The 20,631-nt window shown below is 59.7% G+C and overlaps 2 protein-coding genes across 3 annotated transcripts; both read left to right on the forward strand.

Moving 5' to 3' along the window:
* Positions 1–933: 933 nt before the first annotated feature.
* LOC125628585 (stress-associated endoplasmic reticulum protein 1) lies at positions 934–3,462 on the forward strand. Its single transcript, XM_048833661.2, has 3 exons — positions 934–1,113; positions 1,840–1,915; positions 3,026–3,462. The coding sequence occupies exons 1-3, from the start codon at positions 1,030–1,032 to the stop codon at positions 3,064–3,066; spliced, it is 201 nt and encodes a 66-aa protein (XP_048689618.1). The 5' UTR covers positions 934–1,029; the 3' UTR covers positions 3,067–3,462.
* An 834-nt stretch (positions 3,463–4,296) lies between these two features.
* SRRT (serrate, RNA effector molecule) lies at positions 4,297–18,931 on the forward strand. 2 transcript variants are annotated; one of them, XM_075123743.1, is made up of 20 exons: positions 4,297–4,406; positions 5,022–5,163; positions 5,423–5,551; positions 10,195–10,344; positions 10,432–10,623; positions 13,573–13,742; positions 14,053–14,222; positions 14,454–14,555; positions 14,787–14,895; positions 15,082–15,251; positions 15,349–15,410; positions 15,507–15,585; positions 16,125–16,316; positions 16,547–16,717; positions 16,850–17,003; positions 17,331–17,524; positions 17,612–17,768; positions 18,190–18,279; positions 18,464–18,560; positions 18,668–18,931. In XM_075123743.1, the coding sequence occupies exons 2-20, from the start codon at positions 5,045–5,047 to the stop codon at positions 18,741–18,743; spliced, it is 2,583 nt and encodes an 860-aa protein (XP_074979844.1). In that variant the 5' UTR covers positions 4,297–4,406; positions 5,022–5,044; the 3' UTR covers positions 18,744–18,931. The 2 variants fall into 2 exon arrangements, with proteins under 2 accessions (XP_074979844.1, XP_074979845.1); XM_075123744.1 differs by having other exon boundaries at positions 10,435–10,623.
* Positions 18,932–20,631: the final 1,700 nt, after the last annotated feature.

Consider the following 20,631-nt stretch of genomic DNA (forward strand, 5'->3'; position numbering starts at 1 on the left):
ATTCTGCTGACTGTCAGATTACACCGAGGAGGGCGGGGGGCTGGCAGATCTGAGGGGGGGTGTTTGGAGGGGCAGGGGTGGGTTTTGGGTGGTCTCCTTGTGGCCCCCGTGAAGTTAGGGACAAATAACCCCAAACCGCCCGAATCTATCTAGAGCAGAGGGCTGGGAGCCAGGACTCCTGGGTTCTCTCCCTGACTCTGGGAGGGGACTGGGGGCTGGTGGGTTACAGCAGGGGGGGCTGGGAGCCAGGACTCCTGGGTTCTCTCCCTGACTCTGGGAGGGGACTGGGGGCTGGTGGGTTACAGCAGGGGGGGCTGGGAGCCAGGACTCCTGGGTTCTCTCCCTGACTCTGGGAGGGGACTGGGGGCTGGTGGGTTACAGCAGGGGGGGCTGGGAGCCAGGACTCCTGGGTTCTCTCCCCCCCTCTGGGCTGGGGGGGAGAGAAGGGGCGGAGCTCGGACTCCTGGGTTCCCTCCACCTTATTTTCACAAGAGGGGGGGCTGTTTATGTCGCCTTATCACATGACAACTGGGAGTCAAGATGGCCTCCCCCAGATTGCCCTCTCTCCCTGATCACGTGGCAAAAGAAACCAAGATGGCCACGCCCATGCGGCCTGCAGGACAAAATGGCTTCGCTCGTCCCCTGTCACGTGACATCCCAGGGCGAGGCGCTGGGGGAACCAATGACTGCGTTCAGCTTGGCTTCAAGCCGCTGCGCGTGCGCATTAGAGGAGCCGTTCGAAAATGGCGTCCCCCCGCCACAACACCCATGGGCAAGAGCCCAGAGGTGTCGCACATGCGCAAAGGTGCCGCGCGGCAGCTGAGCGCCGGCTTGCTACGTCACGCGAGCGACGAAAGCTCGCCACGTCAGGCCCGCGCAGGGCCGTCGCGTCACTTCCGCCTCTCGCGGGGCGGGCGCCTGCGCCTTGCGGCGCCCGGCGACTTACTTCGCGCCCCGCGCCCTGCCCCGGCGCATGCGCCGTGAGCGGCGCGGAGTCTGGGCCAGCCAGCGGGGGGGCCCGGCGGGATCATGTCCGGGGTGCAGCGCATGAGGGTGGCCAACGAGCGGCACAGCAAGAGCATCACCCAGCGCGGGGGCCTGCACCGCGCCCCGGTACGGGGGGGCACCCGCGGGGCTGGGGGTCGGGAGCGGGGGGGCACCGGCAGGGCTGGGGGGGGCTGGGGGTCGGGAGCGGGGGGGCACCGGCGGGGCTGGGGGGAGCAGAGGGGTCGGGAGCGGGGGGGCACCGGCAGGGCTGGGGGGCGGGAGCGGGGGGGCACTGGCGGGGCTGGGGGGAGCAGGGGGGGTCGGGAGCGGGGGGGCACCGGCAGGGCTGGGGGGGGCTGGGGGTCGGGAGTGGGGGGGCACCGGCGGGGCTGGGGGGAGCAGGGGGGTCGGGAGCGGGGGGGCACCGGCAGGGCTGGGGGGGGCTGGGGGTCGGGAGCGGGGGGGCACTGGCGGGGCTGGGGGGAGCAGGGGGGTCGGGAGCGGGGGGGCACCGGCAGGGCTGGGGGGGGCTGGGGGTCGGGAGCGGGGGGGCACCGGCGGGGCTGGGGGGAGCAGGGGGGTCGGGAGGGGGGGGGCACCGGCAGGGCTGGGGGGGGCTGGGGGTCGGGAGCGGGGGGGCACCGGCAGGGCTGGGGGGGGCTGGGGGTCGGGAGCGGGGGGGCACCGGCAGGGCTGGGAGGCGGGAGTGAGGGGGCACTGGCAGGGCTGGGGGTCGGCTGGGGGTCGGGAGCGGGGGGGCACTGGGGGGGGCTGGGGGTCGGGAGCGGGGGGGCACCGGCAGGGCTGGGGGGGGCGATTTCCCATCCCTAACGCTCTCTCTGGCCCACACAGAAAGCCCCCCCAGAGGAGAAAGCCGCCGTGGGGCCATGGTTGCTGGCCCTGTTCGTGTTCGTGGTCTGTGGCTCAGGTCAGTCGGGTGGGATGGTCTGTTCACTCTGGATCCTAATGATGGGGGGGCTTAGGGACCGAGATCTGCCTGTTCTCTTGACGCTTTCCATTGGGAAGGATTTATAGCGTTCACCCTGAAGCTTAATGGTGAGAGAGACGCAGACCATGTCCCTTCCTGGGTGTTGATGCTGCTTCCTAGTTATGGCATCATGGTTCATTGCATGGTGTTTACCCTGAGGCCTAATGGTGGGAATCCAAGAGGAACAGACTGTTTACCCCGGGACCTGATGATTGGGACTAGAGGCAGGAGCACCACCCGTACGAGACATCTACACAAGAACCTAATAATGCGGGCAATTGTGGGGTTAACTCTTGAACCAAGGAAAGGGGGGCCTGATGCACTTCAGCCCCATGTGTCGTGTTCGTCCCAAAATTTAATGTTGGGAGCTAGAGACGGGCGTATGCTGCATGCAGGTGTGTTGACTCTGAAACCTAATGATGGGAGCCGTGTGCGTGAATGTGTCCATTCTGCCTGTGGATATCAGAAGGTTTCGCCATATTCAATCATTAGGTTTCAGAGTGTACTTAGCGCTGGGAGAGCGCTTTGGGTGGAAATTTAGTCTGAAACGTATGAGGCATAAACTGCTCCCATGTAGGGTGCTTGGTCTGCCCTTTAAGAACGGCCGCTGCCCCATGGATGGTGTTCATTCTGAAGTCTACTGACAACTAAGTTAGTTAGCTGGACGTGTGATGGGTTAATGGCGACAGTGGTGGTGACAGCTGGAGGACCGGGGTTGTTGACTCTGGCCCCTACTGCTGTCAGAGATGGGAGAAGCTTCCCCTGGGGATGTACTGTCCCAGCAGCATCAACGATAGAGCGGTGCCCCTAGGTGTTGACTCTGAAACCTACTAATGGGACCAGACAGGCCAGCCCTGAGTTAGGGGTTCAGCTCCTCGAAGTTCCTCTGGACCTTGGCCTGCCCACCCCTGCAGTTAGGTACACAACCCAGCTGCCCTTGGGAGGGGGAGGAGCCTGAGAACAAGCCCCTCCTATTACCCCAAGCTGTGCCCCTGAGAGCCCCCCCCCGCCCACCAGCCTCACTCTGCACCCTTCTCCCCCCACCCCCAGCTATCTTCCAGATAATCCAGAGCATCCGCCTTGGAGGATGATGGGAAATGCCGCTCTCCCTCCCACTCCTCTTCTCAGGGAATTCTGGGATACCTCCTGGACCTCCAGTGACCCTCTGTGATGTGTTGCAACCCCCCGCATCCGCCTGCCAACTCTGCCCCCCTTCTTTTTGCATCCTTGTATGTTTCCAGCCCGGGGGGGGGGTGAAGAGGGAGGCTCCCCTTTCGTCTCTCCCGCCCCCGCAGATGGGGGCGTCCCCCAGAGGTCCTGTGAAGGCAGCCTGGGGTTCGGTCTTGGTGTGGGTGGGGGGGGACTTTTCTCTTTAAATCTGTGATTCCCCCCCGCCTGCCCCACTGCTCCAACCCCTCCTGCCTCGGGTTTTGCAGTGTCTGCCTGTTTACTGGAAATACATTAAATGTTGGGATTTTTAATAAAAACACCTGCCTCGGTGCTTCGTTCCCCCCCCCCCAGCCTGGTACCCCCACTAAGCCCCCCCCCCGCCCCGCTGTGATCAGACCCACCAGGGCCAGGAAGATGGTGGACGGGGCGGGCTACTGGGCACAGGGAGAGAACCCAGGAGTCCTGGCTTCCAGCCCCCCCTGCTCCGACCGCCAGCCCCCACTCCCTTCCCAGGGCAGGGGAGAGAGGGAACCCAGGAGTCCGGGAGAGGGAGGGGCAGGGGGCTTGGCCATCATAGAGTTTTCCCTCCCTAGAGTGTCTCCCTGTGCGCCATAGAGGGGGAGCGGGCTAGAGCGGCTCCTGTCGCACCATAGAGTTGGCCTGTGGTTTAGAGTGTCTCCCGTGGCACCATAGAGTCTCACCGCCCTAGAGCGTCCAGACCCCCCCCCCCCCCTCGAGCTGTGCCGCTCTCCTACCGGGGAGATAGAGTGGGCTCCCTTCTAGAGCATCGCTCGACTCTACCATAGAGGTGCACCTCGCTCTAGAGCGTCCCTCTTGCCCGCACCATAGAGTTCTCCCGACCTAGAGCGGCCCGCCGGCACCATAGAGGGCTGCACTGCCCCCTAGCGCGTCGCTCCTCGGTCCGCCTCCTTTTACCATAGAGTCCCGAATTCCTAGAGTGTCCCCCTCACCCGTACCGTAGCGTTCCCCCCCGTCTAGGAGTCTCCCGCCCGCCACGCAAACTCCTCCCGCCCTAGAGAGAGCGCCCGCCCCGCCCCGCGCAGGCACCATAGAGGGCGGTTCCGCCTTCGTCCCAGAGCGCCTCGCCGGAACCATAGAGCCCGTGCACTTCCGGTTTCCGCCCCCGAGGCGCCACTTCCGCTTCCGGCTCCCGCATCCGGGGACCCGGCGGGCGGCAGGAAGCGAGCGGGGCGCGCACGGGGAGGAGCCGGAGGCGGCAGCGCGAGCGCCGAGAGCGAGAGTGAGACACGGGCTGGGGGGCCGGGCTGGGGGGCGAGGCGCCGGGGGGGGGGAGGGGTGAGATTTTTGGGGGGGGGGCGCCGGAAGGAGATTTGGGGGGGGGGCGCCGGGGCGGGAGGGAGGGGTGAGATTTTGGGGGGGGGAGGCGCCGGGGCGGGGGGGGCGGAAGGAGATTTGGGGCGGGAGGGGGCGGAAGGAGATTTGGGGCAGGGGGCGCCGGGGCGGGGGGGGCGGAAGGAGATTTGGGGCGGGAGGGGGCGGGGGGGGCGGAAGGAGATTTGGGGCAGGGGGCGCCGGGGCGGGGGGGGGAGTTTCCCGGCTCGAAGAGGTACAGGGCCGCGGGAGGGGAGGCGATGAGGGGGGAAGGTCACATCAAAGGGCCTCGCGGGGAGCTGGGCTGGGGGAAGTTGCCTCCCTTCCAGGGGAGCTGGGGTTTGGGGGAGAAGCTGGGCTTGCGCTTAGGGGGCTGGGGGGCCAGTAAGGGGGCTGGGGGGCGGGAGGGCAGGAGCTGGGACACCGGCTCCAAAGGGGGGTCCCAGCTGCTCCAGCCCTGGCTTCTCCCATCTCCGCCTCGGGCCAGGTTTCCACCCCCACCCCTTTCCCCCCCCCCGCGCAGCTCCCTCCTCGTCTCCCGCCGCCATGGGCGACAGCGACGACGAATACGACCGCCGGCGCCGGGACAAGTTCCGGCGGGAGAGAAGCGACTACGATCGCTCCCGGGAGCGCGACGACCGGCGGCGAGACGACTGGAATGACAGGTGCGGGGGGGTCCGGGGAGCGTCTGGAGCAGCCTCTGGCTTCGATTCCCCGGGCGAAGGGTTACCTCTGTGTGGACGTCTTGCTCCCGAGGTGGAGGGATACGTGTGGGTGGGTGATTTGCCCCAAGGGGTACATGTGGAGGGGTGATTTGCTGGGGGCAGGAGCAGAGCGATATATCGGCGGCGGGGGGGGGGGGAGTGCAGCTGTCCTCTGGCGGAGGGATATATCGGGGTGTGATTGGTGTGTCTGCCCCCGCAGGGAATGGGACCGCGGCCGGGAGCGCCGGAGCCGGGGCGAGTACCGGGACTACGACCGCAACCGCCGGGAGCGTTTCTCTCCCCCCCGGCACGAGCTCAGCCCCCCCCAGAAACGCATGCGCCGAGACTGGTGAGTGAACGCCCCCTGCTGCGCCCGCCCGTGGGGGTCGAGGCTGGTCTGACCTGTCTGGCAGAGGCCACAGCTGGAGTGGGGCCAAAGGAGGCTAGACTGTTATGTGCCCTAGGCAGAGAGCAGGCGGGACGAGGTGCCCGAGGGAGACTATTCAAGGAGAGAGACCCAGATAATCCTGGCAAGTGTCCTGTGTCCCATGCTGAAGAGGAAGGTGAAACCCTCCCCAAGATCCATTAGACCCTGAGAGTATGAGCAAGAACCAGCCAGCCAAGTACCCGAGAGAAGGAAGAAGGAAATTTAAAAATAACCTCCCTGAATACATTGAGGTTTTTTTAAAAAACAAACAAACCCTTCCTGACCTCAGATGCTGGCTGGCCGCAGCCCGGACGCATGAGCATTAGGAACATAAAGGGACCCCCAGCGCTGCCAAGTCCTGCCCCCCACACAAGCAGCCCTGTTATACATTTGCACGCTCTGTGAAAACTCACTTTGCTGGTTGCCCCCATTTCTTGTATCGGGAGGCAGAGCCCCCTTGGATGGTTAGAAACTTTCGTATTTCCCCCCTGAATTTGTTCCTGTTCAGTTTATCCAATGCTGGCCTTTTGCTCCAACAGCTCTTCGCCTGCCCTAACGTATTTCTAGAAAGCAGTCAGCCCCCCCCCGCCCAATGTGTGAGCCTAAACGAGTCAGATTCATCCAGTCTCCCCTCATAAGACGGGGTTCTCCGTCACCCTCGTTGTCCTAGGATCTCTTCTCCGCAACTATTCACGTTCAAATTTATCTTTCTTGAATATGGGGGACCAGATTTGCGGCCGGTATTCCAATGGGGACTTCCCCCTGCCGTCTACAACGGCGTTAATATTTCTGTCACTCCGTCTCCTGGAAATACCTCGCCCGATGCAGCCTAGATTGCATTTTTGCCATTTCCCCGGCCACGTCGTGTTGGTGGCTCATCACCTGCACACCCGGGTCTCTCTCCTGCTCAGCTGTTTCCAGCTGACGCGGCCCCAGCTTGTAGCAGAAATTTTTGTTGTGGACTATTAAATTTCTGCCCATTTCTGTCACTCCCGCCTTCTAGCTCTTCCTCTGTGCCAATGCTGTATCGTTAGCAAATTTCATGAGTACGCTCCTTATTTTTGTGCCAAGCTCGTTTACAAAATTACTGAGTAAGATCTGTCCCGAGACCGATCCTTAGCCGTTCATATGGTACTACCCTCGAATAGATAAATTTATTCAAAATCTTTGCTAGTAACCATCTCACATGCCAGTTCTTTCAGTATTCTGGGCTGGAAACTATCCACTCCCCACGGATTTGAGAGCATTACGCTTTTTAAAGTTTTTCTTCCACCTCTGATAGGGCGACTTTCCTTTCTAGATTCACTTTTCCATCAGCCACACTGCTGTCATGCCCTGGTTCAGGCTCGGAAAGATTAGCTTTTTATCTGCACGCATCGATTTCACGCAGAGGGATGAAAAATTATTTCCATCGCCGACGATAATAGCAATTTACAGCTAGACAAAGGAAACTTGAAAACTAGTTAGCTTGATGTAAGGATGTTCAATTTGTATATTTGGTCACATAGCGTTGATGAGTTGCGTTTTAGCTAGGGCTGATCTCGTTTTAAAAAAATAACCACATGATTAAAGAAAAATTTACCATGTGATTAATCGCATTAAACAATCATAGAATATCAGGGTTGGAAGGGACCTCAGGAGGTCATCTAGTCCAACCCCCTGCTCAATGCAGGACCAATCCCCAATTAAATCATCCCAGCCAGGGCTTTGTCAAGCCTGACCTTAAAAACTTCTAAGGAAGAAGATTCCACCACCTCCCTAGGTAACGCATTCCAGTGTTTCACCACCCTCCTAGTGAAAAAGTTTTTCCTAATATCCAACCTAAACCTCCCCCACTGCAACTTGGGACCATTACTCCTCGTTCTGTCATCCGCTACCACTGAGAACAGTCTAGAGCCATCCTCTTTGGAACCCCTTTTCAGGTACTTGAAAGCAGCTATCAAATCCCCCCTCATTCTTCTCTTCCGCAGACTAAACAATCCCAGTTCCCTCAGCCTCTCCTCGTAAGTCATGTGTTCCAGCCCCCTAATAATTTTTGTTCCCCTCCGCTGGACATTTTCCAATTTTTCCACATCCTACTTGTTGTGTGGGGCCCAAAACTGGACACAGTACTCCAGATGAGGCCTTACCCATGTCAAATAGAGGGGAAAGATCATGTCCCTCGGTCTGCTGGCAATGTCCCTACATATACATCCCAAAATGCTATTGGCCTTCTTGGCAACAAGGGCACACTGTTGATCCATATCCAGCTTCTCGTCCACTGTCACCCCTAGGTCCTTTTCTGCAGAACTGCTGCCGAGCCATTCGGTCCCTAGTCTGTAGCGGTGCATTGGATTCTTCCGTCCTAAGGGCAGGACTCTGCACTTGTCCTTGTTGAACCTCATCAGATTTCTTTTGGCGCAATCCTCCGATTTGTCTAGGTCCCTCTGTATCCTATTTTTGGGTGTCTTCTGCACTTTCAAATATATTGATTTCAATTACAACACAGAATACAAAGTGGACAGCGCTCACTTTATTACTTTGATTATATAACCAAGTAACTGAATCCTGGCAATCCATATTCTATATTAACGTCCCCATTGAAAACCAGGGTCAAGTATTTATTTAATTTGCGGGCCACATTTTGATCATTTCTTACTGTCTCTATCCCCACTGCATAGCGACCCGACCTCATCTTTCCTGATATTTTTTATTTCTATGTCTTTAAAAACCCGTATATATTTTCATTTCCTTGGCGAGAGCCAAGTCAGCAGGACTTTTAGCCATTCTCACTTTGGTCCTGTGTTTTCTAACCACTTTCTTTGCTGGTCATCCCCTTTTTTCCATGCTCTCTGGTTACTCCTCCTCGCTTCTTGGAGGTAGTTATTCCTCCTGCCGGGGCTGGAGTCTTTCCTGACACGTTTTCCCCCGTTGTTTCAGATCGTTTTTATGTTCCAAGCCTCCTGGCGCTCTTTCGGTCCAGCCGATTTCTTCGACTAATTCCTTTCAACTCCCCGGACGTGCCCTTTTGAAGTCAAAACCTGTCGTTGACCTGGTTTTTGATGCAATGAAACCGAAGTCACTCATGATTGCTCTGTCCAATCTGACTGCCCTCTTATATCTTGTGATTCTGACTGCATCTGCACTCTGCGTGTGAAAAGGGCCGACCTTTTTTCCTTATTTGTATTGTCCCCCAAGAATATTGGGGCACCCCATTTTTCTTAGGGTTAGTTTCTTTGAGTCTCATTACCATTTACACACATCAGTTGGGGCAGGCGTTAAAATGTGACTACCAGACATCTTGTAGTCCAACATTAATTTTAGGGTCAATTTTTTGGAGGACATCTTTTCCCCGTAATCTTGTGGCTTAGGGTCATTCGTTGGTCATTTATGTCAGTGGCTCTCAACCTTTCCAGGCGACTGTCCCCCTTTCAGGAGTCTGATTTGTCTTGCATACCCCTCACTTTACAACTATGTGCTTGCAAAATCCGACCTAAATGTACAAGCGTCACAACCACGCGAGTACTGACAAATTAATTGCCGACTTCCTCATTTGTACCATATAATTATAAAATAAATAGATTGGAATATAAATCTTGTACTTACGTTTCAGCGTATAGTATCCGGAGCAGTATTTAAAGAAGTCATTGTGTGAAATTTTAATTTGTACCGACTTCTCTAGTGGTTTTTATGCTGCCTGTTGTAAAACTAGGCAAATATCTAGGGTTGATGTACCCCCTGGAAGACCCCTGCGGCCCCTGGAGAACACGTACCCCTGGTTGAGAACCGCTGACTTTTATGTCAAGCGTTTTCTTAACTCTAAGGCCTAGTATGGCTAAGCTAAAATCTTACAGGCCTTGCGTTTCAGCCCTGTTTACTTAGATACGTAATAGATAATTGTCTAACATAAGAACGGCTGTAGCGGGTCAGACCAAAGGTCGGTCTAGCCCAGTATCCAATGCCAGGTGCCCCAGAGGGAATGAACAAAACAGGGAATCATCAAGTGATCCATCCCCTGTCATCCATTCCCAGCTGCTGGCAAGCAGAGGCTAGGGACACCATCCCTGCCCAGCCTGGCTTATAGCCGCTGATTGACCTGTCCTCCATGAACTTACCTAGTTCTTTTTTGAACCCTGTTCTAGTCTTGGCCTTCACAACATCCTCTGGCGAGGAGTTCCACGGGTTGACTGTGCGTTGCGTGGAGAAATACTTCCTTTTGTTTGTTGTTAAACCTGCAGCCTATTCATTTCATTGGGTGACCCCTAGTTGTTTTGTTATGAGGAGTAAATAACACGTCCTTACTTACTTTCTCCGCACCGGTCATGATTTTATAGCCCTCAGCCATATCCCTTCTAATTGCTAATCAATCTTATACTTTTATAAACCTGCAATTTAACTGTATTCAACATGATGATTATACGTGACGCGTTAGCGAATCGTAATATCACCCGAGAAACGAACGGGAAAATGAACTAACTGGTTACACCCTGGGGCTTTCTAGCAGACCCCAGCTGTTTGCCCCGAGGCCCCTCTTGGCCCTGCCTCGCCCAAAGTGATTTTGAGCCCTTGCCTATCCCCCCCTATAGGGATGAGCACAGCACCGACCCCTACCACAGCGGGTACGAGATGCCGTATAGCGGGGCGACCGCCGGTCCCACCTACGGGCCCCCCCAGCCCTGGGCGCACCCCGATATGCACGTCATGCAGCAACACCATCTCCTGCCCATCCAAGCCAGGTAACTCGCCCCCTTCCTGCTTCTCCCCCACCTCTGCCTCCCCCTTCCCCTTCCCCTGCGCACACTGACCGTCTCGGCCCCCCCAAGCAGACTGGGTAACATCGCCGAGGTGGATGTCGGCATGGCCCCGCCCGTCATGAAGAGCTTCAAGGAATTCCTGCTCTCCCTGGACGACTCGGTGGACGAGACGGAGGCTGTCAAGCGGTACAACGATTACAAGCTGGATTTCCGGCGTCAGCAGATGCAGGATTTCTTCCTGGCGCACAAGGACGAGGAGTGGTACGTCCGCCACAGGGCGCGGCCCCGGCATCCCGTGCGTGTGTGCGTGCGTGCAAGATCCGGCCCGGAGACAGAACCAGGTGGACCCAGCAGGGCAGGAGTTTTGGGGGGCAGCCGGGCGATTCGGTGCCGGGGAGGTTGAAAGTCACAGACCCTGAGTTCTGATCCGACACAGCCAGGAGGTGGGGGGGTTGCTGCCGTTCTGATCTGGTTGGACAAGGTTGGGGGAGGCTGCCAGGCGGTTCTGATCCAGCGTAGGGGGGCTGGGAAGGCCAGTGGTTCTGATCTCAGGCAGAGGGGGTGGGGATTGCCACAAATGGACCCGTGGTTCCGATCCCTGCCGTAGAACGAAGGCTAACCGGGTGTGGCTAACCCCGGGCAGCTGGCCTCGCTTCACCAGCTTCTTAGGTATTCCCCCCCCGATCCCAGCTATGGGGCCGTGTCCGTTCCCGAGAGATCTGTGGGGTCTCCCTCGCCCGCGGTCCCAGCCATCGCTTGGCACTTTGGCCACGTGCCTGAGCGGGCATTGGCATTGCGGGCTCGGTGGCCGGAGTTCTGTTTGGGATCGGGTCAGCGCTGAGAGAAGGTGGGGGTAGGAGCCAGCCCTCCCGATTCTGATGAGCGGCTCCCCTTGCCTCGGTTTCCCCCTCTGTAAAACGGGCATGGTTTGTTGGACGCGTTACAGTAGCGGCTTGAAGCCCCAGGGCAAGAGTGCAGGAGGGGTGTCATGAAGGGTGCCACACTGACCTTCCCACCACCGAAAAGAGATTGGGGGTCCCATTGTGCTGGCCGCATCAGACAATGACCAATGACAAGGCCCCGCTGAGATCGGGGGACCACCCTTCTGCCAGGCACAAGCACACAACAGTCCCTGTCCCAGCGTTTGCAGTCCAGACAGGCAACAGGGCAGGAGGGGAAACTGAGGCACAAAGACATGATTTGCCCACGGTCATGTATCTGAGCCTGGTATGGAACCCAGGCACCCTGACTCCTTGCCACTAGAAAACACTACCTCCCAGCCCCCCTGCTCTGACCCACCAGCCCCCACTCCTCTCCCAGAGCCGGGGAGAGAACCCAGGAGTCCTGACTCCCAGCCCCTGCATTCTAACCCACCAGTCCCCACACCCCTTCCAGACCGAGGGCATAATCCACCATGCCTCAGTTTCCCCTGTCGACAAATCCGGTGTACAAAACCCCCCCTCCCGCAGTGAATGTAGGAGCACTGTCTGTGTGGTGACTTCTGCGTGTGGTTCTTGGATGCTGCGTGGCGAGCCGTGCGTGTGGTTCTTGGATGCTAGCTTACAGGTTTCTCTTAATTTTAGCAGCCGTCTCTTAATTTATTTATTTTATTTTTTTGGGGGTGTGTGTGGCTGATAACTGTTAACTTACCCTTTTCTCCCCTCCTCCCAAGTGCCAGAATCAAGAGAATTCAAAATCAGAAGTCACTTTTGCCGTCAGCCTGGAGAATCTAAATCTCTTGATTTTTTTTGTTTTTTTTTCTTCTTCCGGCTCCTCTCTCTCGCCCGTGTTTTTTGGGTGTTTTTTTTTTTAGCTAGATAGCCAGGGCCGAGCACTGAGCACAATGCAGTGTGTAGCTGAATGTACAATGGTCAGGAATCAGACAGCCAGCCGCGGAAAAAAAACAAACCCACCCAACCCGGGATTTTTTTTGTTTTGTTTTCGGTTAACTAAACCGCCCGGCGAGAGAGCGCGAGTGCCCGCCACTCCGTAGCCAAAATAAAGCGCCCAGTGGTTAAAACCACCGAAGGAATTTCTCAGGCTCCCGTCGGAAAGCTGGAGTTGATCCTGAGTGTATGTATGACACGTGTTCTGTCTTATTCGATCGGACCTCAACTCTTAAAAAACAAACAAACAAATATACAGTACCAGAAAACAATCGGCTCTTCCTTCCCGCCTCCCCGAGGTAGGAACGGGGGGTCTTGATTGCCCCCCTTCCCGCCAGCGACGTTCCCTTTTAAAACCAGTGCGAAAACAAGCGAACGCTTCAATTCCGGCCATGAATCTTGGTTTATTTCAAGGAATTTAGGCGTCTGATTCCCACGGAGACCCAGGGGAGTTAGGCATCTAAATAGCGTTACAAACTCTGGTGTTATGGTTGGCCTTAGAGCTCCCACCAACCCCCCGACCGAGATCTGAGCCCCTGGTTTGGACCGGACACTGAATCTACAGGTAGGAAGTGCGAGGGACCAGCCAGATTCCCTGCCCCAAAGACCGTGTCCTCCAGCTAGCCAAAGTCTAGGGGAAACGATTGGCATGAGATTAGAAGTGAAGTGAAGAACAGACCCCCGGGTCCCAGGTTTCCAGCGGGGATCTGGCCCCCCCGTTCTGCCCCGCATGAGCAATGGGGAATTGATCCCAACTGGGATCCGGCCTTGTGGACCCCAGCTGGGATCTGTTGCTGTCTGTATTGTGATAGCCACCAGCCAGGCTCACAAAGAGCTCACCGTCTAAACAGCGGGGGGGGGGGGGGGGAAGAACCCAGGAGTCCTGGCCCCCAGCTCCCCTGCCATTGCTGGGGAGCGAAACCAGGCATCCGAACCCTCAATCCCCCCCCCCCCAGCTCTAGGCTCGCTTGCCTTCGCGCAATCCGAGCGGGGCTCCAATTTGAACGTCGTCCACCAGGCACTTGGCTAAGAGGGTCGAACCTGCCCCGGGCTTGGCCGGTAGCGAACGGAGAGCGTAGCTTTAAAAAACAAACCAATGTGGTGAACTCATTTTTTCCTACCAGTGTCCAGCGCAACTCGTCAATAAATAAGATCCGGGGCGGGGGCTGGTCCCTGCTTCCCCACGTCCTCCCCGCCCCGAATTTTTTTACGGCGCCTCCCCCCTTCTCCAACGCAACCTGCATGTGCTAAGCATCGTCCCTCCCGCCGCGCCCTGTTCTGATCTCTCCTCGTCTGCCTTTTTCCCATCCCTCCCGGCTCGAAGGTTTCGCTCCAAGTACCACCCGGACGAAGCGGGGAAGAGGAAGCAGGAGGCCCACGGCGCCCTGCAGAACCGGCTCAGCGTCTTCCTCTACCTCATGGACAACGGCTGGTTCGAGAACTTGCAGCTGGATATCGACAAGGCCACCGCGATCGTCAAGATGCTGGATGCCGGTAAGGGGGGCCTGGGACGGGCGGGCTTTGGTTCCAAAGACATCGGGGAGGGGAGCCACCCTGAAACCCACAGTTTGGATCCAAAGACCCTGTCAGTCTAGGGATCCGAAAGGCAGGCAAAGCCCGACCTTGGGGTCCAAAGACGGGGGCCTCTACTGCTGGAGCTGAAAGGAGATCCTCCCCCTGCAGCAGCAGCCTTTTCTTTACTCTTCGTGGGGAAGCAACTTGGCCGAGGCGGGCGGGGGTCCCCCCCGTGCCGACAACCCCACAATGACCCTCGCCAATTCCCCCTCTCCTCCCCCCTCCCCAGCCGTTATCAAGATGGAGGGAGGCACAGAGAACGACTTGAAGATCCTGGATCAGGAGGAAGAGGAGGAGAGGCAGGACAAGGCCGAGCCAGGGAAGAAGGACGAGGCCCGCCTGTCTGACGCTGACCGCAAGGGCTCGGACAAAGAGGACAAGAAGGAGGACGCCAAAAAGGTCAGGGGAGCTGACAAGTCCCGGCTCCACCGTGCCTCAGTTTCCCCACTGGGCCCGCTCGCCCAGGCGCCAGGGTGATCGGTGCCATCCGAAGGAGCTGGGTAGAGAGATGTTATCCTGTCATCCTGGGGGGGGGGGGGGGAGGCAGGCTGGGGTCCCTCAGGGTGGAGGGCCTGCTCATTGGGGGGGAGGGGGTGAAGAGTCTCTGACAGGTGCCCCCCGCTCCCCCAGGCTGACAGTGATGAGCCGGTGGAGGAGAAAGCCAAGAAGTCCTCCGAGGAGGAAGAGGAGAAGCCGGAGAAGAAGGAAGAAGCGGAGAAAGAGGCCAAAAAGGTGGGTCCTGCAGCCCCACCCCCTCCTGGTCCCCTTTGCTCCTCCCCCTCCTGACTGGCCCCCGCCCATTTATCCTCTGCCCTGCCCCCTGTGCTCCTTCTGACATGTCCCACCCCCTTCATGCCAGTTCCTGCCTGCCCTGTGCTCCCTGTTTCTCGCAGGCTCCACCCCTTTGCTCATAGTCTCTGCCCCCTTTCCTGCCGGTCACCGGGCTCCCTCTTTTCCTCTCAGGTCAGCAAGAAGCGGAAGCGGAAACGCAGCGGGGACGACAGCTACGATGAGGGGAGCGTCTCGGAGTCAGAGACAGAGTCCGAAAGCGGCCGCACCGAGGACAAGGAGGGTGAGACATGCAGGGGCCTGTCCCCTCTAGGGGGCGCTGGCTCCCACCCGGCCCCGGAGCGGGGACTGGCTGGCTCAGGGGGGCGGGGAATGGGATATGGGATACAGGGCAGGGACTGGCTGACTCAGTGGGGCAGGGAATGGGACATGGGCCGGCCCCACCCTTACTCTGTCCTGCCTGGTGCAGAGGAGAAGCCCAAGGAGGAGAAGGTGAAGGAGGAAGAGGAGGAGGCGGTGGCGGCGACGAAGGCCAAGGAGAAGGACGGCGGGGAGTGCAAACCCCGCCCTCTGCACAAGACCTGTTCCCTCTTCATGCGCAACATCGCCCCCAATATCTCTCAGGCCGAGATCGTGGCGGTGAGCTGGGGGGGCTGATATTCTGGGGCGGCGGCAGGTGGGGGGTATAGATCCAGTCCCCTTCCTAACACCCCCCCTGATCTCTCTCTCCCCGCAGCTCTGCAAGCGGTACCCCGGCTTCATGCGCGTGGCCCTATCCGACCCCCAGCCCGAAAGGAGGTAGGTGGCATCCACTGGGGGGGTGGGAAGCCGGGCAGAGGCGGGCGCTGGGGGAGGTCCGTGTGCCCGGGCACTAACTCCAGGCATCTGCGTCAGGTTTTTCCGCAGGGGCTGGGTGACTTTCAACCGGAGCGTGAACATCAAGGAGATCTGCTGGAGCCTGCAGAACATCCGGGTAAGGCCACAGCGTGTGGGGCATGGGGGTGGGGGGGGGCGGGGGTCTGTCCATGGACACCTTCGTCCTTGCCCCAGAGCCGTGTGCTCTGTGTGTTGCCTGGGAAAGGGAGATGTCAGCCACAGCTCTAGGGAGGGCTGGCCCCGATGCCCCCACTTCCCTGGGGGTTGTCCCTGTATAACCAGCCACCCCGCCCCAGAGGTGGCTGCATCTCAGCACCAGTCGAGGGGTCCCCATGTCACCAGCCGCCCCGCCCCAGAGGTGGCCGCATCTCAGTACCGGGCGAGGGGTCCCCGGGTCGCTGGCTGCCCTGCCCCAGAGGTGGCCGCATCTCAGCACTGGGCGAGGGGTCCCCGGGTCTCCGGCCGCCCCGCCCCAGAGGTGACCGCGTCTCCGCGCTGGGCAAGGGGTCCCCGTGTCACCAGCCGCCCCGCCCCAGAGGTGGCCGCATCTTAGCACCGGGCGAGGGGTCCCCGGGTCACCGGCCGCCCTGCCCCAGAGGTGGCCGCATCTCTGCTCAGTCCGTGTCTCCCCCCCAGCTCCGGGAGTGCGAGCTGAGTCCCGGCGTGAACCGCGACCTGACCCGCCGCGTCCGTAACATCAACGGCATCACCCAGCACAAGCAGATCGTGCGCAATGACATCAAGCTGGCTGCCAAGCTCATCCACACCCTGGACGACCGCACCCAGCTCTGGGGGGCGGGGGAGTCCCGCGAGGCCCCCCAGGTCTCGGTGAGTACACGGGGGGGGGGGGTATCATGCCTCTGCCCCACGGCTTCCCAGCATCCTTCTCCCACACCTTGGAGACCCTGCAAAGGATTCTGGGGGCATGATCTACGGCCAGTGGGGCCCATCTGTGCCCCCCACAGGCTTCTGGGAGGCGGCTAAAGGGGGGCGCCCCGCCCCACAGGCTTTTGGGCCGGGTCCCCCTTCGCTCACTTGTCCCGTGTGCCCCCCCCCAGAGCCTGCCCTCCCAGAACCCCATCCTGAAGAACATCACGGACTACCTGATCGAGGAGGTGAACGCCGAGGAGGAGGAGCTGCTGGGCAAGAGCGGGGAGGCGGCCGACGAGCCCCCCAAGGAGGGGAACCCGGCCGAGATCAACGTGGAGAGGGACGAGAAGCTCATTAAGGTGAGGGGGGCGGGGAATGGGGCAGGGACCTGTCCCCTCTGGGGGCGCCGGCTCCCCTCCGGCCCCAGGGCGGGGACTGGCTGGTTCGGGGGGCAGGGGCCTGTCTGGACTTGACCCCCCTTTCCCCCCCAGGTGCTGGACAAGCTGCTGGTGTACCTGCGGATTGTGCACTCGGTGGATTATTACAACACCTCGGAGTATCTCAACGAGGACGAGATGCCCAACCGCTGCGGGATCATCCACGTGCGCGGGCCCATGCCCCCCAACCGTGTCAGCCACGGGGAAGGTACCGCCGGACGCCTGGGTTCTCCCCCCGCCCAGGGGAGAGGAGTGGGGGCTGGTGGGTTAGAGCAGGGGGGGCTGGAAGCCAGGACTCCTGGGTTCTCTCCCTGGCTCTCGGAGGGCAGTGAGGGCTAGTGGTTAGAGCAGGGTGGGCTGGGAGCCAGGGTTCCTGGGTTATCTCCCTGGCTCGGGGAGGAGAGCTGGGTCTCATGGATTAGAGCAGGGGGGGCTGGGAGCCAGGACTCCTGGGTTCTCCCCCCGGCTCGGGGAAGGCAGCGGGGTTGGAGCCAGGGAGCCGGTGCTCAGGACTCCTGGGTTCCCCGCCCCGCAGTGGCCGAGTGGCAGAAGACCTTCGAGGAGAAGCTGGCCCCGCTCTCCACCGTGCGGGAGTCTCTGTCGGACGAGGAGGCCCAGAAGATGGGGAAGAAGGACCCCGAGCAGGAGGTGGAGAAATTCGTCACGGCCAACACCCAGGAGCTGGGCAAGGACAAGTGGCTCTGCCCGCTCAGCGGGAAGAAATTCAAGGTGCGTGGGGAAGATCCGGGGGGGGGGGGTGAGGGGCTCCCTCTGCCTCGGTTTCCCCCACTCACCCCTGTCTCCGCCCCCTGGCAGGGCCCCGAGTTCGTGCGCAAACACATCTTCAACAAGCATGCCGAGAAGATCGAGGAGGTGAAGAAGGAGGTGTCGTTTTTCAACAGCTTCCTCCTGGACGCCAAGCGCCCGGCGCTGCCCGAGATCAAACCCAACCAGCCCCCCGGGCCCGGGCAGGGTATGCAGCACCCCCCAGGGAGAGGGCAGAGGGTGGCGGGGGGGAGGTGGTGTCGTGGCCCTGGAGTTCAGGGGCTGTCTGCTCTCCTGGGTCTTGTTTTGCTGTATGGGGCAGGGATCTGCCGTTCTCTTCGAGCCCTGGGAGGAGGCAGGACTCCTGGGTTCCCTCCCCGGCTCTGGGAGGGGCGTGAAGGCTGGTGGGTTAGAGCAGGGCGGGCTGGGAGCCAGGACTCCTGGGTTCTCTCCCCGGCTCTGGGAGGGGCGTGAAGGCTGGTGGGTCAGAGCAGGGCGGGCTGGGAGCCAGGACTCCTGGGTTCTCTCCCCGGCTCTGGGAAGGGCGGGGGCCTGGTGAGTTAGAGCACGGGGGGCTGGGACCACCAGTGTCTTACACCTCTGCCCTTCCTTTTTTCCCCTCCTTCCAGGTCTCACCCCTGGGCTGCCCTACCCGCACCAGACACCCCAGGGGCTCATGCCCTATGGACAGCCGCGCCCGCCTATTATGGGATACGGTGGTAAGTTGGCCCACGGGGGTCAGTAGGGGGTGCCCCTTGCTGCTGGGAGCGGGGTGGGGATTGAGTGTTGGGCAAGGGATCCCCACCCCAGTAGTGGCCGCATCTCAGCGCCGGGCGAGGGGTCCCTGGATGACGATATGAGTTGTATCCTCTGCTGACTCGTGTCCGTCTGTCCCTCCTGCAGGCGGCCCCCCCTACCCTCACGCCCCCTATGCCGCCGGCCGCGGTAACTACGACACCTTCAGGGGGCAGGGCAGTTACCTCAACAAACCGCGGAACAGGTAGGTGGGGAAAAGTGAACCCATCGGCGAGAGGTGTTTGGGGGGGGTGGATATGGGGCAGAAAGGGCCCATGGCTCTCACCCACTCCATCTCTTCCCCCCCCCCAGGATGGTCCGGGGCGACCCCCGCGCGATCGTCGAGTACAGAGACCTGGATGCCCCTGAAGACGTGGATTTCTTCTGAGTGAGACGGCCCCGCCCCTTGTTTTAAGCCCCACCCTGTTCCCCCCAAACTGACCCTCCCCCCGCCAGCGTTTTTTATACGAGTCTCCGCCACCGAATTCCCCACCTCACCCCACTGCCAACTGTTTTCCTTTTGTACATTTCACCTTTTCGGTCCCTATTTGATTTCAATAAATACCTGGATGTAAACGCCCGCTGGGTAGCGTGCATCGCTTAGCAACAGGGCCATGGGTGGGACTAGGGGTGTGGGGGGAGATTTTATACCTCAAATTCCTTCTCTGCCCTGACACTTCAAATCAGCCATCGTTAGGGACCAGAGTGAACGGTGTCATGTTGCTACCTCGACTCTGCTTCCCTTCGCCACAGCTGCGCGGCAATCAGGAGCCCTCCTTGGCTCCCCTCCTGCCCATTTCCAGTAGGCAGCCATTTTTGTGGGTCCTACACACTCAAGGCACTAAGCCGCATGCGCAGCAGCACGATCTACTGGCATTGCCTTTGCGCACTGACGAACAGAACTGTCGTCACACTGACCACAGACACAGATCAGTTTTGGTTTGTGGGGAGTTAACTCTGAAACCTAATGATTGCTGTTATTAAAATCTCTCTCTCTCCAGCATTGTGGTGAGCCGGGGGAGTGGGGGATACAGGGAAAACCAAGGAGTCCTGGCTCCCAGCCCCCCCTGCTCTAACCCACCATCCCACTCACCCTCCCCTCCCAGAGCTGGGGAGAGAACCCAGGAATCCTGGCTCCCAGCCCCCCCCTGCTCCCGTTCCCCAGCCAAGGAGAGAACCCAGGCATCCTGCAGTTCCTTCAAAGATGGTAACTCCCGTCAATGTGTACACAAGGCTCCAGGGTCGGGACCCCGGCGTCCCCTGGCAAACGCATGTGGGAAAAGGTGGAAAAAAAGGCAAGAGCTGGAAACGCTGTATCTGGGCAGGGTCTGGCCAGGCATTGATTTTCCCCTCGCCCCAACACTCGGCGTTTTCAGAACCCAAAGCAGGGGTCACTTCGCTCCTTCCCTCCCGGACGTGTGCGGACGAAATCCGTGGGAACCCACCGCCTCCGGCTGGGGAAAGATTTAGCCAAGCCAGCGTGCTCCTGTCTGAACCGGCCACGGCTGAGATTTCAGCCACGGGGCGCAAACGTCCCAAATGGTTCCCTCCAGTCTCAGGCGGCTGAGCCGCGATGCCTGGTCTCTTCACCGTCGGGGGGCAGGAAAAATCTCGCCGACTCACTTCGGAGAGCGGCTCCAACGTTCACCCTTCTCTAGTCTTTTTACAACTGCCATTTACAACCCAAACAGCCTACGGCCCTCCCCCCTCCGGAGGGCAATCAACTCTTGAGGAGCCAACCTTCCTAACGACCTGAGTCACAATAAGCTGTTTTAGAAAAGGTGCCCAAACCCCAGAAACCCTGCTTGTGCCAGTAAACCCTTAGCGAGATGGTCTCTTTTATCCATTCCTAGTGGCTGAATTAGCACAATGTGGTTGTCATTTGCTTGATCAAAATGGGGGGGGAGGGCACACACACCCCTCAAATCGGGGACTATGATCGCTGGCTCTCTTCAGCGAGGAGAGTGCTTAGGAAGAAGCCCTCCCCCCCCCCGTGTCTTGGGTGGAAGGAGACCCCCCATGGTGCATCGCCAGCTGCTTCTTGGGAGAGAAAATGAGACCCCAGGGGACCGACTGGAGGGGGGACAGAAAGGCCCAATGTGACACAATTAAGGTGGACCGCATCCAGTGTAGGGCAGTCCGGCTCAGCGGCCGGAGTCCATGAGACCCGCCCCTACTATGAGGACGGTGCAGCCCAATGGTTAGAGTTGGGGGGGGGATGGGAGTGGCTGGGGGGGCAGGGATGGGGGGGCACAGACACACATGGGGATGGGGAA

Source organism: Caretta caretta, chromosome 28 (assembly GCF_965140235.1).
Source record: "Caretta caretta isolate rCarCar2 chromosome 28, rCarCar1.hap1, whole genome shotgun sequence".
Classification (NCBI taxonomy): Eukaryota; Metazoa; Chordata; order Testudines; family Cheloniidae; genus Caretta; species Caretta caretta.

Coding starts and splice junctions, on each gene's coding strand:
- SRRT (XM_075123743.1), top strand. CDS start 5,045: ATGGGCGACAGCGACGACGAATACGACCGCCGGCGCCGGGACAAGTTC. Junction 14,556..14,786: donor CGGAGAAAGAGGCCAAAAAG/GTGGGTCCTGCA, acceptor TTTTCCTCTCAG/GTCAGCAAGAAGCGGAAGCG. Junction 18,280..18,463: donor GCCTATTATGGGATACGGTG/GTAAGTTGGCCC, acceptor TCCCTCCTGCAG/GCGGCCCCCCCTACCCTCAC.
- LOC125628585 (XM_048833661.2), top strand. CDS start 1,030: ATGTCCGGGGTGCAGCGCATGAGGGTGGCCAACGAGCGGCACAGCAAG. Junction 1,114..1,839: donor GGGGCCTGCACCGCGCCCCG/GTACGGGGGGGC, acceptor TGGCCCACACAG/AAAGCCCCCCCAGAGGAGAA. Junction 1,916..3,025: donor GTTCGTGGTCTGTGGCTCAG/GTCAGTCGGGTG, acceptor CCCCACCCCCAG/CTATCTTCCAGATAATCCAG.